Consider the following 18,443-nt stretch of genomic DNA (forward strand, 5'->3'; position numbering starts at 1 on the left):
ACCTGTACTGACCACGGTTAGAGTGGTTACAGCTGCTCAGTGCTAGCCACTTTTCATTGATGTGCAGATTGAAATCTGTCGTTGCCTTTCTGGGAATTATTCTTCAACTTGTTCCCTCTTGTGGAAAAGAAAATACAAAGGTCCAATTCTGTTTCACTGCAAGGAAGGCAAATTCCCACTGTGGAATACCTTTTATCTCCCCTCCCCCATGCCCCCTGCTTGTGAACTGGGCATTTCAGGGCTTGCAGTCAGACTTGCTTCAGCCCCTCTTTGCCTGAGGGAAAATGCAGTTTTGGGACTCAGCTGCATGGCAGTTGTTGCTGCTCAGTGTTTGCGTAAGGAGCAACAAGAGGGCTTCATCTGAAAGACCTCCTCCTCCTACTCCCAGAGCCTTACCTTAGCTTAGACTTAACCAGAACACTTAGTGGTGGTTTTTCCAGACGTCTGATCAATATTTGGGATGGGAACACTCTATCCACATCTTATTGCTTTCAGCTGACACTTGTAGCTTTCCATCGTGCCCCCCGTGTCTCAGTTCCCAGGCTTACCCTCACTTTGCCATCTGATGTACCCTTTCTCCATATTTAGTCAGCTGAGGCTGAGCTTGGCTTCCAGATCCTCTGAAATGTTGTGCCACTCAGTAGGAAACTTGTTCCTTGCAACATCTTCTGCTTTGCAGAAACTGCTTTTCCCTATAGATTCCTAAAACGGGCTGTTCAGCTGGACTGATGAGTAGCACAACGGGTAATGGGGTCACTTAAATACATCTCAGGTTAAACTCTGGACTTACAAACCTGCTGCACAGTTTGTCATCCTGAATTGCGTCCTGCGGGTTTCTCCCTTCCCGAGGCGCTCTCTGCAGGTGAACTGATAATTAGGATTGATTGCTGTCCCTACAGGACAACAGGCTTCTGCTGAGAGCCTGGGGAGAAAATTCAGGCAACAAAATGCACGTTGGTCCCTCAGTTGTTAAACAATGCTGGGCTGAAAAAGGTTGGTTCCACTGGCTGGAGCCAGCCTGAGGAAGGCTCCCTAAAATAGCTTCCCGCTCTATTCTTATATGGGAACCATAGCAGTAAGCGAGCACTGCTTCTGGGAAACACATTGTTTGTGTCTTTGTCTCTTGCAGGGGGTGATAATGTGAAAGGAGCACAACAGCCTGCGTCACTCACATGGCAAACCTCGCTCTCCCCTTCAGAGCAAGCCAGAAGCTGATGTAAACCAACTTCTATTCGTGGCCCAGGTGCCAACTGTTCCACGGCACGCGGAGGCTTTGAGTGACCCTTCAGCCCCTGAGGACCAGTGGTGGCAGGTATCTCAAATGACACCGCTGAGCAGACAGCAGCAGCCTTCACCCTGCCAGGTTTCTGCTAAGGCACTTGTAAAATGGGCTCAGGACTAACGCAACGCAATTAAAGCATCAGTGACTTCCTCTTAGAGAAACCTAAATTTGAGGCCCTTTGGAATATTTATGGTACTTAAACATCGAATCTTGCCAGGAAGGCAGAAATGACTTTAAGCTGTAATTCCTCCTGCAATCCTTCTCATCACACTACCCTGGGATGTAGGAGAAGGAGCCTCAGCCTCACTTCTGCACCCCAAGAACAATGCCAAAGGGTTAAATTTGACTGAAATGGTGGCTATTAACTGTGCTAGGATGGCAAGAACTTAGGGATAAAAGCAGGTTTTCTATTCTGTTTCTGGATCCTTCTTGTTAATCCTGGTGCTGCACTTCCAAGACTTTCTTAAAAACTCTTTTCCCCAGCGAAGCCAGGCAAATGTCGCCTGTAGGACTCTCTGAGAACTGATCTCATCACTCTTTTTACCCGAAAAGGGAGTGAAGTGCATGCATGAACACTGTCAGCCACTCACCATGGTCTTCCTCCCTGGAAACTCATCTGACTGCTCCAACTGCACCCACTCCGTGGGGCCCGTGAACATTTCCAAGGCCATTTTGCTCGGTGTTATTCTAGGGGGATTAATCATTTTTGGGGTTTTGGGTAATATCCTGGTTATCCTCTCTGTAGCCTGCCACAGGCATCTTCAGAGCGTTACCCACTATTATATAATTAACCTGGCTGTAGCTGACCTCCTCTTGACTTCCACTGTCCTGCCCTTCTCAGCCACTATGGAGATTTTGGGCTACTGGGCCTTTGGGAGAATCTTCTGCAACATCTGGGCAGCCGTCGACGTCCTTTGCTGCACTGCTTCCATTATGAGCCTCTGTATCATCTCCATAGACAGGTACATCGGGGTGAGCTACCCGCTGAGGTACCCCAGCATAGTGACAGAGAAGAGAGGCCTCCTGGCTTTGCTGTGCGTTTGGGCACTGTCCCTGGTGATATCCATCGGACCTCTCTTTGGCTGGAAGGAGCCAGCCCCAGAAGACGAAACCATCTGTCAGATCACCGAAGAGCCTGGCTACGTGCTGTTCTCTGCCCTAGGCTCCTTCTACCTCCCCCTCACCATCATCTTGGTGATGTACTGCCGCGTGTACGTGGTGGCCAAAAGGGAAAACAAAGGGCTCAGCTCCGGTCTGAAGACAGAGAGATCCCGGTCGGAAGAAGTCACCCTACGGATCCACCGGAAAAACACTCGCGAAACGAGCGGGTCCGCGTCCAACCCCAAGAGCAAGCACCACTTCTCGGTGCGCCTCCTCAAGTTCTCCAGGGAAAAGAAAGCTGCCAAGACCCTGGGAATAGTTGTGGGATGCTTCGTTCTGTGCTGGCTCCCTTTTTTTGTAGTCATGCCTCTTGGTAAGTAACGCGAAATCCGCTTGTAGGGCACCTTCCCTGAAGGGAGGGCCGTGTTTTGGCCTGCGTACAATAGAGCTGATCAGAAAAGCTCTGAGGGAATCGTTTTCCATTGGAAAGCTGTCAAAAAATCAAAACATCCCCCAGCACGAAACGGTGAAAGTGAAAAATGAAAGTCTGAGCCAGAGATGCTTTGTTGGGTTTGAAAGGGAAGCATAAAGTTCTGAAATAGTGGAACAGATTTTAACAGCCTTTTTCCATACAGAAAATATTCTCTCAGAACTAAGACTAATTTCTGACCAACTCTGCTATAGGAATGGTACCTTTATGTGTGTGTTTAAGTTTGTGGCCGGTTTTCCAGGTGATAAAAATTTGTCAAAGGTCAAGACATAAAAGTATTCAGGGTCAAAGCAGCAGTTTACAGCCTTGGGACCAAATTTCCCAAAGCGCTCAGCACCTGGTTCCCCACTACGAAGAATAATCAGCCTCCTGCCAGAAGGTTTCACACCACGAAACACCATATTCCAAACGAATATGTTCTTTAATTTATCATCTGGCCAGTCACAACACAGCAGCGAGGCTCCTTCAAACTAATTTTACACTTCTCTGGCTCGCATCCTATGCAGAAACCCACGGCGCCCACTGGCCAAACGCTGGCTGCCATTTCAACCATCACACTGACTATGAATATTTATTCACCAGTTGCAATTCTAAAGGGGAGAAATTTGTTCTGCTTTGCTATCACTGAAACATAAAGTAATTAGAATTTTAATTAAACCTTGCTCAGTCACCTTTGATGAGACTTCGGGATTTAAAAGCAGAATACTAATGTTATACCTATATCTGAGTGTATGTGGCATATTGCCCTAAAGTTTGCTGTGCAGAACTCTACTAAATACAAGCTTTTGAAACACAGAACCTTAAATCTGAGTTGCTCAATTTCAGTAGCTTTTCTTATGGAAAGGCTTACGCTGTAGAGGAAAAAATCAAGTAATAGAAGTTTTAGCTAGTAGTGGAATAATGTGAACGACTAAAAAAAAAATCAGCATTACCTAAGCACTAAAAGAAAGATTTGAGGGATCATTATTTTTTTTAACCCTATAGAAATCTGTTCTCTTTCAATTAACCTCTAGTGGATTTACCAAGAACACCAGGTTGTTTCACAAAAACCTGCCACTAATGTTGCCACTTGAAAAACCAAACACTAGAGAATCTTTTGTGTTGGTCAATGCTGGGAAGTGCTGGAGTTTGAGATGTCGATGTTACATAAGGGGGAGCCCTGAAAAGCCTGGCTCATGCTGCCCAGGATGTCAGCACGTTGGAATGCTGGTTGCCAAGATGTCTGAAACATACCCAAAAAGGGTTTGCGAGAACGCATCAAACACACTTTTCGTTTGCTAATGTGGTTGCCCACACAGAGCTGTTGCTAATTTGCTTTGGATTTAAGAAATTTTCTTGATTCAAGACTGGCTTTGCATCTTTCTTTGATCCCTTATAAGGCAACTTACTTGAGGTTAGTTTCCCTGTATTATTAGTTTTTCTTGTCTTGTTAGTTTTAAAGCCTTTAACAAGTCTTTCAAGACCTACTCGTTACTGTTAGAGACAAAAAATAAAAAATAAACAGACAAGTGGCGCAAGAGAAGTCTTCAAAAACAAGCAAGAAAACATCCTGAAGCAGACAGTTTCACCCCAAACCAGACACTCATCCACAGCTGATTTTATACGGCACTCTACATCTCTACAAGGCAGAACACTTCCCCAAAAGATAAGCATTTTCAGATCTACCCTGCAGACAGGCAAAGGCAGGCACAGGTAATAGAAGTGGTCCAGTGAGGATCACGCAGCAGATTAGCTCCAGAGGGCTGACTTTCTGCTGCACAGAGCACTCCCCTCTCTGCTGCTGAAGCCAGTAGCAGTCGAGGAGCTCGTGATACAGCCAGTTGGAGAACAAGAACTTTGTTGTGCAAAAGCCCAGCCCTGCAGCGTTTTTTTTTTGTAATGGGACAGATGCATAAATAGTCCCATCAGCTGCTCCAGGTCATTTCAGCTATTTGTAGACTTCCAGAAGCAAATGAGTGAAGGATGCCCCATGAGTCAGAAATTCTTATCCTTTGCTATACAATCCCCTTCAGGTGACTGGCAGGTGCTTGCCACTCTATGCAGCAGCTGTTCCCAGATCAGGAACCGCTACTGGTTTATTTGCAGCATGCTCACGATCCCCACATCTATTAGCATCAGCTCCACCAGCTAAGAGCCGAGTTAAAACAAGTAACACTTGGCTTGCTCAGGTGCATTATAAACAGGGGTGGAAGCTTTGGGGTGTATGTATGGGGAGTACAAGAGTAACAGAAGGATATCAGGAGTGGAATAAAGGTACAACAACCAGATCAGCAGGTTTTACTGAAATAACTGCAGAAACAACTTGAGTTTCCCTGCCACGAGACAATACCTTAATTGAAATCAGTGTGTAAGACTGCCAGTGGCAATCTGTGTGAGTAATGTCTTTCTTACTTTCTTGGATGGAGTTTCATTCCAGGCAAAGGGGCTGTGCAAAGGCTTTAAGTCCAATACACCTTCTCACTTGGCTTCAGTGCTTGTGGAGTAAGCCAGGGAATGATAATCCTGTCGCATGAAAATAAATGAGGTGGGTTAAGATTTGTTTTCACTGCATGTCGGAATGCAAACTCAGCCTTCACAAAACTTGTGTAAAATGAGTGTCCAAACAGATGACCTCCCCTGGAAGAAGTCAGGTTTTCACTGCTGCATGCACTCCGTCTGCTGCTTTAGCTCTGGCCAGTGGACTTGCTCTTAGACTCAAAGCTTTCCCGTAAGAGCTTCTTTGAATTCAACATACCCTCACGAATTATTTAACAAAACTTACCTGGATTTAGGAAAGTTCTAATTAAATCTGCAATCAATCTTTTTACTCCCATAGTTAAATCTCAGTTCCTCTCTAGACACACTCCTTTCATAGTGCAACAAGAGGTGCTTTTTCCTTGATAGTTTAGGGCAGGCTTAGACTGACTGAAATGGGTTAAGATGTAACAACACCTAAATAGGGGTTTCATCTGAGATCCAGCATGAACTGTGAGGTCCTTTGTTCACATGCAGTGGCATCTATAAAAGGTATCTGTTCTCAGTAAGTCCAGGCTCTGTCTGCCCTGCAGCAGTGGAAGTCAGATAGGGTAAAGTGCTCTTTATTCTGCTAATCTTCCTTTGAATTGCTATTACCTCCTCCTCCAAAAAAAAACAGAAAAAGCTGTGAAATTCTGCACAGATTCTTCCTATAAATGTCATTGCCTAAGAGGAACCATGCCTAACACTTCAGTGCTTGTATTAGGTTGCACATAAAGGCTGAAGTTTGCAGGCATCTACAGCTCTCTGCAACTGCTTCCCAAGCAGATTTTCAGGTGTATCCACCCAACTTTCTTTATTCTATACTTGGCATCAACCTTTTCTATAAGGATAAGCGTAGAAGGGACATACTCAGCAGAAGAATAAGTTAATCAGCTGAATAGATTACTGGACTATTTAGGAACTTGAAATACTTTCTCTGTATACCTCTTACTCAGGACGACTGCTGCTTGCTCCAGACAGACTGTGAGAGCACCCTACTCCGTGCAGGTAGCCTGTTCGGCCCTCCAGATAAGGTGGCTGAAAAGGACACTTCCCTGTCCACTCTGTGGCTTTTACTCCCAATTATCTACTACATCCACTGCCTCCTTTTCTGACTTTGACCATTATTTCTCTTCAGCAAGACTTCACGACCACGTTCCCAAGTGCTAGCCACTTATGAGCCACTTACTGCCAGCCCATAGGACCTGAGCTTCCCTGGCTAACAACCCCTGGTGTGATCCACGTAGCCAGAGCAGCTCTAAAAGCTTCAGTGCTGGCCACGCTGCGGTCAGCCTGGGTTTGGCTCCTTGCTCAAGACATAGCTGTGCTACAGCACCCCACTCATCCAGCACGAGCAGAGGATTTTACTGCACGCACTCGTGTATTCGAGCCACGAGGCGCTGCTTCACTGGAGGAAACAAAGCTCTGTGACCTAGCAAGGGAGGCTGTTGAGCAACAGAACTGCATTTTAGTTTTCCTAAATTAGTCAAAACCTTCTCATCGCAAAACTTCTGTTTTCGACGCAGCCAAAAAACAAAATCCTGCTGCTCTACACAAATGTTTGACATTTTACCAAAGCTCTTTAAGAGCAAGAAAAAAAAAAAAAAAAAAAAGATGCCTTAAATGAATCAATATTGCTTTTTAAATTAGTGATAATTATCGTAGAGCAACCACGATCTCTGAGGCTCCAACAAATCTATGGATTGCTTGAAGCCGAAATAGAAAGCTGAGAACAGGTTTCTGGAGGAATTTGAATGTCAAGGAGCAGCAAAGGCAGGGCTGCTCCCTGAGGGAGGGTGATCCAGGGTGACAACAGTGCAGGCAGCAGCCACGTCCCCACCAAAAACATGTCCTCACTGTACCTGAGCAAAGCAGGCAGAGGTGGCATCACCAGCAGGTTCACCTGATGTCCTGAAACCACCTCAAAAACGTAAAGCAACAAAGCAGAGCGAGCAAAGGACAAGCCTGAGCCTCCCTGCAGCACTCAGATTGGAGCAAGGAGAAGAGCCTGACCTTCTGTGCAGCTCCTGGGCCGCTGGGCAGGTCCTGGTAGAGGTCCCAGATGAGGCTCCTCAGGGCAGTTAAGGCTGGTTGGGGCACCTAGGGCTGTGCTACAATAACAGCCTGCTTCGTCCATCTCTGTTTGTGTGGTTTTTTTTCGGTTGGTTGGTTTGTTTTCTTCTTGAAGTCCCTAGAAAGGGAAATAGACAGACAGACGTGAAAAGAAATGCTCAGAACTAGGCGAGTCTGGAAGTTGAGTGCGTTCCCCGAGCGATGGGACGAGTTTGCAAGGTGATGCTGAGGACGAGGTTACACCTGACAGCGGGGCTCCCAGAGCTGCTCCAGGAATTTTTCAGGTTACTTCTCAGCATCAGAGATAACAGTAGTTACAGGTCATCTTGAGATGAAACAAACACAGAACTGACGGAATAATGAAAAAGGGTTTGGGTGTGACACAAACAGGCCTGTGTTAGGATTGATGCTTCATCCTAATGACCTGTGAGCCCGGTTTGCTGTCCATTTCTCGTGGCAAGCTCGCTTAAATCTCTCTGGTTGTGGCTGCTGCTTTCAGACACACAAAAAAGACAAAAGAGAAAGTGTGATCCAGGGTGCCATGGGGGAAATTACAATGCAGGCTACTGAAATGGGCAAGCGAGGCTTTTAGTGTTTGTCAATCATTCTCAAGACGAAGAAGAGCAGAAAAGAGGATACGCTGGAGGATGTTTAGAGTAGTAAATTAGTCTTGTGAACTGACACAAGCCCTGTCAAGGGAATCCTCTAATCCTGCCTACGTGCCCGTCTGCGGCTGGTTTCTAATTACTGTTTTGTGGTTGTTTTTTGAACTGGAGTCCAGGAGGATAACTGCCTACTTTTACTAGAGGTAAACCAGAAGCATAAAATGCAATTTTCTCTCTGCCACTGATGCAATGTCTCAGGTAGGGAGTGGGAACATGCACCAAAAGCTGGAGGTTGGTGGATTTATCCATCTGTTTCCCTGTGAGGGTTGCACTTGTTATAGGTATCATAACTTTAATATGCTCTAATAAGGTGGCTGATTCCATTTTAACACCTTTCTCGGGCTCCAGAGGTACGAGTTCATACCCAGGCAGCTCAGCTGGAAATAGGAAACTTCCTTTTGGAAGCCAAAGGTGACCAGACATGCCAAAAAAAAAAAAAATTGCAGCTGTTTACAAGCTATCAGATACGGAAATTCATCTACCTTAATCATGCTGGCAAAGGCACAATTGACCTGTCCTCCTCTACGTTGCAAGGCTGGGACAATACAAAGCTTCCCACTTGTCTATTAGGGTGTTGAATATCCCAAATTTTCCTCAAGGACCCACCTGATTTTTGTTACCAGTAAAAAACCCATCAGATACAGCTTGCTGGCCTCTTGTTCTTTTCAGGATCATCCGAGTCTCGATTCAGAAGCAGTTCTCCTGTCAGAACACGGTCCGATCAGCTCCCACTGTTTGGGGATGAGCCATCCTCCACCCTGCCCACTTGCTGGCAAAGTAATTGGGCTCTGGGCCATGTTCCTTTGTCACCAGCAGCCAGAATATGACAGAGTTGGGCCAGAAAAGTGAAGTGGGGATCTCTGCTTTTGCCTGTATCTCATCATAGCAGGGATTCAACTGCCTGCTGCTGTCTTGACATTCATACTGTGCAGCTCCCTGCTCCCTACCTGCTGACTCCTGCAGACAGCGGTGTTTTAATGAGCAAAAACTGGGAACATCATTTCAGAGTAACAGACAGGATCCAACTTGAGTGAGAAACCGGGAGCAGTTTAAACGTGGTTTTTAAGGTGTTTTAGAGGCACAAAAAGGAAGTGCTCGTGATTCATCCATTCCCCATCGTTTAACCAATGGTATAATGGGAATTAGCACGCTGGGAGATTCAGAAATGAGCTGGGATCTCTCAGTATCAGGTTAACTGCAGGAGCTGAACAGCAAGTCAGCAATTTCCCATAGAATCGAGATCACTTTGATTGATGATACTGACACAGTGGCTGGTGCTGTCTTATCCTGTGAAGGCAGTGTCAAAGAGAAGGTGTTTACATGGCAGGAGAGGAAATAAATTTGCTGATGGGGAAAGTAAGGAAGAGCAAGCAAAAGTTTCCCTGGGGAGGAGAACTGTGTCCAATTGTACCAGCATTCCAGGGAAGCACAATGGGACTGCAATATGTTATCCTGGCATTTCTCTGCACAGAAGGTAAATAAAACTTTTCACGAATCACCCCTTTTCTTCTGTAGAATCGGCCATATGGTCTTGTAGTAGTAAAGAGAAGCTCAGGATCCTCCTGTCCCTCCCACCCTTTTACTTAGAAGGCAGAGTAAGGCAAGCAGCCCGAGCCCTCCCTTGATATCATCATGGCTCGGTCATCCAGTACTCTGAGAAGCTAGGATCTAAAGGCTTTTTTCTTTTCATTGTTCAGCTGATAATAACATAATAAAGTAAAATGAATAAAAGCTGGGACAACAATAGTTTTTATATTAGAAAACGCTGAATTCCAGCCACTGTGGGAATATTCCGAGCTAGATTTCCTTCATTAGCATTTCAGTGTGTTCCCTCAGCGACAAAAAGGAAAACAGAAATAAAGGGGAAAAAGAACAAAGAAAAAATAGAATAAAGCCCCAGCTTATTCTATGGAGTGACAGCCACAGGTTAGAGAAAAAAAGGGTATTTAACACTCTTTGAGTCATGGAACATGGCTGTGTGTGAGCGTGTGTGTTAAGTCATTGAACAGGGAGAAAATAAGCCATGAAGAGTCAAGAGGCGAGTTTTTTGTCTAATCACAAGGGGTGTTTTTTGTAAACACAGACTGCAAAGGCCTTGTTGCCCTAGGTTGATAACAGCCACCCTGAAGCCAATGGCAAAAATACCACTGACATCCCCATGGCCAACAGTTCTCTGCTGTTATCACATCCTGAAATGTTATGTCCCACTGACTCATAATCCAGCAAAGGAGCAGAAAAAAATGCTAATATTAATAGCCACTGAAGCTGAAAACAAGAGAGAGAACGTGGAGTGAGTTGTGCTACGTTTCGTGATTCATACCTATGGATTTCCAGCATGAACTACCCATCAGGGAGACTTGTCCTTGTCTTCAAAATGTTCTTGCTTGCTGTAGTCACCACCATCAGGCTCCTGGAATAAATGAACCACGAATGTAATTTTCACTCGCTCTCCTCTCAAACATCATGGTGCCATTTAGAATTTAGTGATTGAAAGGCGATGAATAATTCTGCCACCCCACCCAGCAGATTTCAGGCTTTGTCTTCAATCTGGATGCACGAGGGCTAAACACTCAGCTCTTGCTAAGGAGTGTAATTCCAGTGTTGCTAACCCCAAAGACTCCAAAAATCACAACCACCAGTCACACAGTGACAAAATCATGAGACAGGCTGAGATAGACTCATCTGTTCAAACTATCCATCAAACTATCCAAAAATCTGAACCATCAGATTTTTTTTTTAACTTTTAAATGAAAGCTAAAGTTTTCTTGTAAATGCATGACGCCAGGAGCTAGGACTTTGGGAAGAATATCAAATGTCGTAAAAATGTTAGCAATGAGAGCCAGAACCATTCCACTGCAGTGACAGCACAGGAGCCAGAATTTCACTGGCAATTAGATTGATTTGTTAAGCAATGTTATTATTTAAGTTGACACAGGTAAGAAAATCTCGGTTTACCTTCCCGTGTTTTTTCTTTTTTTTTTATCTGCTTTTTAAATCTGCATCTGCGCACAGTGAATCTGGAAATAGTTGCTTGATGAGATGTTTGCTCTTTGCCAGAAATATCATCCATCCTAAGTGGGTACGACATGAAACAGAGCATAAATTAGGGCTGAAAAAATCCAAATAATCAGAGCACCATTCCCAGACTGACCCATTCCAGTTCTCTGTCTGTTCCATCTGTCTCCTTTGGAGAAATATCCACACCCCACTGAATGCCCCAGAGATCTGAATTCAAGTCCTGCGAAGAGGAACAACCTCTCGTTCCTCTTTCTCTGGCTGTTTATTGCATTTTAGGGATGTCTAAGCACAATGTCATTCTCATTTTCCCCCTGAATCAGCCCCAAATTCCAGGTCCTGGGATATGCTGGCTGTAAACGTCTAAGTCTTACCAGATGCAGGCTCTTACCCTTCCTCATGTCTCTTCTTACTCGATACTTAACCACTGTTCTGCATTTCTTCCCCTAATTTAATTATACAAAACCCAGAAGCGTTTCCTACTATTGAAGGGCTCTTTGATCCCATTTCTGTTCCCACAGAAGATACTTTCCATAAGGGAGCTGTGGGGCGAGACGTGCTGGGTCAGCATATATGTACAGAGTGCAGCTGCTACGTGTCTGCAGCAATACACATATATATTTATACGTATGTATATATAAATATACTTCCTATGGGGTGGTCTGTGTTTGACCTGAGACGCAGGATGGAGTGCCAGTCTCACGGAATAAAGTTCAACGCTAACACTGAGCTTGGGAACCCCCGATGAAGCACATTTATCTACATTAGTAGGGCAGGCTCACGAGAGATCCAGAGAGTCCCTGGTAGAGTCAGTCCGTGGGAGAAAATCAGGGCTCTTCTGTGCTTCATCCTCTGGGTCTTTAGGGCAATTGGTCTGGAATAGGACAGATTACAGGACCTGAATTTTAGCTTCGCCTCTCTGCAAACCACACCACTCTCCTTATTTTCAATTTGCTGTGATTATAGAGGAATATTTCCCAGGTGCCAGTCAAGACACGTTAAGATTTCAGACTTTTGAGCAAGGTATAAAACGTGCACTTTCCCTGATCCTTTTGGACTCCTAAAGCCCTAAGAACACAGCCCTAACAGCACTGGGTGGTTCTCTGCTCACAATGAGCACCAGTACCACACATGGCTGCTCCCTGCAGGCTCTGAATACGAGGCCATGACCGTTTTGCAGGTTGGTGCTGGTTCCTCAGCACACCTGGGTACAGCCCTGATCTCCCGCAAGCACTACTGGAGCCATCCCACCCCGTCTGCCTTTTCCTGTGCTCTGATTCAACCACAACATTTGTGACATGCAACAAAAAAGGGAGAAAAAGTAGTGAACCGAATCAGAGCTGCAAGATTTAGCCATGGAGCTGGACTTTAACAACACAGTGAGGTCCACAGATCATAAAATCTCTAGGATCTTCTTCCTGTGGTGCAAAGGAGACGATACAGAGTAAACACTACAAATTTCTGAAGCCTGGGAGCTTCTAAATCCCTCTGTGCTGTCCGTCAGTGAAGTGACGCCCGACATCAGCACTGGCTTTTAAACAACCTGTAATCAAGCAGCTCTGTAACTTGTGACTAACGACAAAGTCAAATTACATCGTTGTGACTGAATTGGCACTTACTCACTGGGAGGTGCAGGGAAAACTTCTCTGGCAGATCTGAAGAAACCTGAAGTTCACAAACAGGAAAATAAATGATGAGGGACGGGAACGCAATCCTGACATTTTCAGGGGAGAGTGATGAAATACTTAATGGCAAAGGATCTCAGGAGGCTAATAATACATTCTGGTTTATTTAATTTTCATCTAACAAACAATTGCATTGTGCTAGTGACACTTGAAAATCCTCAACCTTTTGGAAACAAAGCAGGGATTCAAGCATCATTTAGTCAATCTACAGTCAAAGGCATTAAGGGATCAGTTGAAGTTTTCTTTACTTCTCTTCCAGCACAAACTGTAGAGGGACAATGGATGAGGAAGGCTCTGAACTGTATTCGGTTTTGCCACTATTCACTAGTTCATCCCTGACAGTGTAACCAGGCAAGGCATTAAGGCCATTGAGACAACCAGTTTAGAGTGAGACGATTTGGAAAGCTTGCTCATCAGATGCTGTTATAATTCTTTTTTCTCAGCCCTGGCTATTAGTAGGCAAGTGTCCAAATCCAAGCTGACACTAATTGGCAGCCACTCAGTGGCCAAGGTCTGGATGGCCGAGGTCTCTGAACTGCTTACCCCAAGGGTGGATGAGTTGTGCCAACAAAGCTTTGAGGGAAACGAGTTTGTGAGGAGCTAGCTGCCCCCCTAAAGGGGGGCACAGCCTCTGTGATTGCTTCTATAAGCAGACTTTAATTGGTTTTATTAATTTTACAATACAATACCTCCATACTTACGAATTGTAAAGGCCCAAAGGCAAATGAGGTCTTCTACTTCACCGCCCTGTATGTCACAGACCAAAGGTTTTCACCTGCTTTCTCTGTAGTGCCTCACTGCTACGTAGGAAACAGACAACCTTATACTGAATACCTTAAGAAAAAAAAGAGAATTCACCACTCCGCTTTGTTGTTTTCTCTCATGGTTAATCACAGCCACTGTTAAAACAAACAAAAAAAACCCACCCATGCTTTATTCCCACTTTGACCTTGTCTGACTCCACCTGGTTAGATGTCTCTGCTCACTGAACAAAATACTTTATCACCAGGCTCAGCAGCGCTGTTTGGAAATTACTCCTACTTGCTACCAGATACATCCACCACTGGTATCAATCATGACAGCAACATTACTGAATTTTAAACTCCTGGAAGAAAAGAACACATTCCTAATATTCTGTGGGAGGCACGGTGGTCCCTCGAGGACCTGGGGAATACAATATTTTCCCCCTTTTGCCAGATATTCTGCCAGGGAACAAAATAAGCTAGGGAATGTTTCTGAACTACAGAGCTCACCAGGTGTCTGCACTGCTTTCTGGGGCCATTTGAAGAGGACACCGGACTTCTGTCGAGGCACTACATAAATACTAATGTGCCCATAGCTCCTTGCTACAGTCCTGCAATGTACAGAAGGATTTGGCCCACTGTAGAGAAGATGCAGGAGGTGAAATAATTTCTCTGTCCTACACAATAGCTCAGCGGCTCAAGGTTTAGGCAAACTGACCTTGATTTATACGGCTCTGGGAGATGAATAAGTTGTTGGCATAAGCAAGAAGAAGGTGCACAGTATCTCTACTCTAATTTTACTATCAGTTCCAGCCCCAGTTCCACCAGGATTCCACTGACCATGTTTCTTTCTATTGGCATTAGGACCATTTACAGGACACCACGCAGTTATAACAAAGCCTGTAGGCAGAGCTTTAGCTGGTCTAAACTTGTGAAACATCACAGACTAGCATGACCAAATACAGGGCAGAGAAAAGCTACTGTCCTCAAACCTGAGTCGTATCCGTTCTGGAAGGAACGAGTTAATGACAGCGTGTGATGGGACCTACCCTAGCAAAGTTTGTATGCTCTTAAAGCTTCTTCGTTTTCTTTTCCTTTCTCTGACAGCGCGTTGATCCAAGGCAACAAATCCCTACACTGATGAACCAAAAATGGTTACGTTAATAAATTAGCATGCAGATCTCCCTCTTACCCCCCCCCCAAAAAAAAAAAAAAAAAGAAAAAAAAGAGACAGAGTCTGACACTGGCTCTTTACTATTTTTAGCAGGCTTTGGCAAGGCACTTGCATTCCAGTTAAAGGGAGCCAGAAGTTGCAGCAAACAGGAATTGTTATTGTTTACCCATTTTTACACTCAGCCCCACATTGCTGATTCCCTAAACCTAGATTTGTTTCACCTTTTGCCTTAATACGAGATGGGGAAGCAGTGGATACTCTGCACCTAACTGAAGAAATAAAGCGACGATTGAGCGGGATTTGGGCATTTCGAATCCTTTTGTATTTTTCATCTGCCAGCGGCTTCAGCCAGCAAGTTCTCCAAGAAGCTTATTTAGTTGTTTTTCATTACAGGAAAGCAGCAGTAATTTGCTGAGACGTGCCTGCTCGCTCGTGCTAATCTGCAAAATAGCAATTGCTGTCTTTAGCACAACATTTTTTTGGCCTTAAAACACTTGCCAGCTTTGAAACTGATAGTGAAAGCGGTGTACCTAGCCAGCAGCGAGCTCGCGTTGGCTGCCCAGCTTGCACCTGGAGCTGAAAACTGAGGTTGAGCTGCGGGAATACAAAGAGCAAGCTCCTTTGGTACGTTGTGCGTTGCCTTTGGGTATTGTGACTCACTTCCCTGCAAAGCCTCTCCGGCGATCTCCGATGCCGTGCACCTGACAGCTCACATCTTGGGGGACTGCTCCAAAGCCAGGGATAAGCGGCACGATAACCTCGGTGACAGCAGCACGTCCTTGGGGCCACCAGTGCCTCTCCGAGCCGGTGCCACGGGCAGACAGCATTGCTCCACGCAGCACAAACCATGAAACCATGCTCAGCAGAAGCAGAAGGAGCGCACCATTAATCACCCTGCACTATTTGCGTCTCCGGTGCAGGCAATATTTTGCTACGTTCTCACACAGGCAAAAAACACCCTGAGAATTCCTCTCCGGCTTTTGCTGCACTTGCTGTAGCTTTGCTTGGCAAAGACGGGAAGCAAAAGACTCAAAGCGAAGTTCGGCAGCTCTCGGAATTTAATTAGGAGGCTCCCTGATTACATTATTAGCTTTTCCAGAGTCACTGGAGGTCTAAGAAACAGATCAATCCGTGTAAAGCTTAGGAGCTGCCTGCAGAAAATAGGTAAACTGCAGAGGATGACAAATGTATAGACAAAATCTTCCCCAGCATTTCTTCATGCACAACTTATGATTTTTGGGGGGAAGCAGGAAAAAAAGCACAGGTCAGTGCTAGAAGATCCATTTATTACACACCTGATTATAAAGGCCAAAACGAGCCAGTTATGTTTTCTGGGAAATGACTTTGCTTCCCATGCCCATGATCTGCTACCCAAGCTAATTACTAAGAGTGGAGTGATGGATTTTTTTTTTTTTTAATATAGGAAAGTAAGTAACAGTCTTTCCCTTGACAACACATGGGAAATATTTTTCTCTTTTTTTTCGTTCTAGATCCATTTGACAGGACTGGTGTCTTAGAAGTGCCGTTATCACTTATTCCTCCCCCAGCATCACACGCAGTTTGGTTTTCTGTCTCATTCACATTCAGACAATACTGTTTTTATTTCCAAGCAAAGAGAAGTACCAACAAGAGAATTAAAGGATCTTGTTACAATGGCTGCTTTCCAGTGTCATTCAGGAAAAGCAACAAATTTCTAAACAATTCTCCGTAAGCAGCAGCAGCGTTGACTCTTTGATATCCTAAATACAGTTTTATAGTAACATCTCTCCAGGAGGAAATCTCTTAAGTGTTTACTGACATCCTATTCAAACAACTCAAAGTGAAGAACTTGCTTATAGAAGAAGTAAGGCACTCAAATTGTATTTAAACAAAAAATCAAACATTTGCATTAGGGAAAACGTTCCCAAGGTTTTAAATCAGCAGATTTCTTATAGGATGAAATCCTACAATATCACTCGTGTACTGTAATCTGCTTTAACAAAAGGCTGTTAGCAATGCCATTTCAATTGGCATGGTGACTTGAAGCTGACTGTTGTGCCAGTGAGGACTAACAAGTGCATCATCAATGACTGTCACTGATTTGCTGAACAACCTCTGTCAAACAGTTTCTAATATTTTTAGATGCTGTCCTGCCTTTCATAGAATGAGAAGGCCCACAGGACTTTCCTTAGTAAGGAGCCACCTAAGTTCTTGCTCTTTGAATGGTCTCTGGGAGATGGGCTTGCAAGTATACACCAGTTTCCAGTATATTCCAGTTTCAGACCCTCTTCAGTGTTCACTGACATAAGAAGGAACCTTTCCTTTAACTTCTCCGAATTTTAGATGCATGCCATGAAAAAGAAAAATGTGGATTTTTTTTTTCCCCAAAAGACTTAAGGGAAAATGAGCACCCACTACTTTATCATTTCTAAGGCTTTTGGTTGTAATGTAGTCAACCCAGTAATCTCTCAGATTCTGAAGTGGTGTGGTTTTGTTGCCCTTTGAAACCCCTTTTGATGACTTCCATGTCATGGTTGTTGTTTGGCGTTAGCCAATTAATAGTTAATTCATAGCCATATTCATAGCCAATATAGCCATAATTCATAGCCAATTAATAGTTAATTCATAACCTTGAATTAAAAGTCCTGGAGGAAGCAATTTCCCTTTATCACTTGCTATCAGTCCTCTTGGCTCTCTGGCTGTAACTGGGTAAATACAATGCCTGTTTAATGAAGTAGATGTCTTGAATATTGAATTGATCTCTGATATAACATCCATGTAATTGCACAACATCATACATTCTGAAAGACTCATTCCTGCAGGAATTAGGCTTTGAGTCATAAATTTTGCAAGACAGAACAGAATCCTATTTATTTTTTTCCAGTGTTTAAGTTTCTTTGGTTACCTGCAATTTCTCATTGCCTCTGCCTTAACACTCTGTATATTTTCCATTTTAGGTTCTTTCTTTCCTGCAATCAAACCCCCGGACACGCTTTTTAAAATAACATTTTGGCTTGGATATTTAAACAGCTGCATCAACCCCATCATCTATCCGTGCTCGAGTCAAGAGTTTAAGAAAGCGTTCCAAAACGTCCTGAGAGCGCAGTGCCTCCCGAGGAAGCACGCAGCAAAGAAGCAATCCCCAAGTTTCAACCTCAACCATCCCGCTAGCCAAAGCATGGAAAGTGGCAAAGGTGTGGTCCGTATCCCCGTCGGCTCGGGCGAAACCTTCTATAAGATCTCCAAGTCCGATGGGGTCTGCGAATGGAAGATATTCTCTGCCGTGCAAAGCGTGCCTACAAAAAACGCAGTTGCTAAGGACAAGTCCAGCTGCACCGCTGCCAAAGTGAAAAGCAAAGGTTTCCTCCAGGAATGCTGCTGTGCAGGCACTTCGGGGAACGTGGCCCACGAAAATTGTAAAGTGCCAACCATTAAAATCCACACAATCTCCCTCAGCGAAAACGGGGAGGATGTCTAAAGGACTCAACGTGCCTACTAGGGTAGGCTGGCAAACTCATGGCTGTGCAGACAGGAGGTTGCTCTTTTAATTGCAAGTTGCTCTTTTTACTGGGAAGTAGAAGTAGAGGCTACGACAGCTGAATGGGGTTGGGTGAAATGAATAGAGTACCAAAAAACAGTGCCAAGTCTTTTGAGGAGTGCTGGGACCTGACCAAAGGGCCTAAAAGACAGTGAATGGCTTCAGTGGATGGTGAGCACGCTATGCTCTTCCATAAGACTGG

The 18,443-nt window shown here is 44.6% G+C and overlaps 1 protein-coding gene across 1 annotated transcript; it reads left to right on the forward strand.

The window, feature by feature from the left end:
* Positions 1-1,873: 1,873 nt before the first annotated feature.
* On the forward strand, positions 1,874-18,181 carry ADRA1A (adrenoceptor alpha 1A). Its single transcript, XM_032204162.1, has 2 exons — positions 1,874-2,756; positions 17,661-18,181. The coding sequence occupies exons 1-2, from the start codon at positions 1,874-1,876 to the stop codon at positions 18,179-18,181; spliced, it is 1,404 nt and encodes a 467-aa protein (XP_032060053.1).
* The last annotated feature ends 262 nt before the right edge of the window (positions 18,182-18,443 follow it).

This window comes from Aythya fuligula, chromosome 27 (genome assembly GCF_009819795.1).
Source record: "Aythya fuligula isolate bAytFul2 chromosome 27, bAytFul2.pri, whole genome shotgun sequence".
Lineage (NCBI taxonomy): Eukaryota > Metazoa > Chordata > Aves > Anseriformes > Anatidae > Aythya > Aythya fuligula.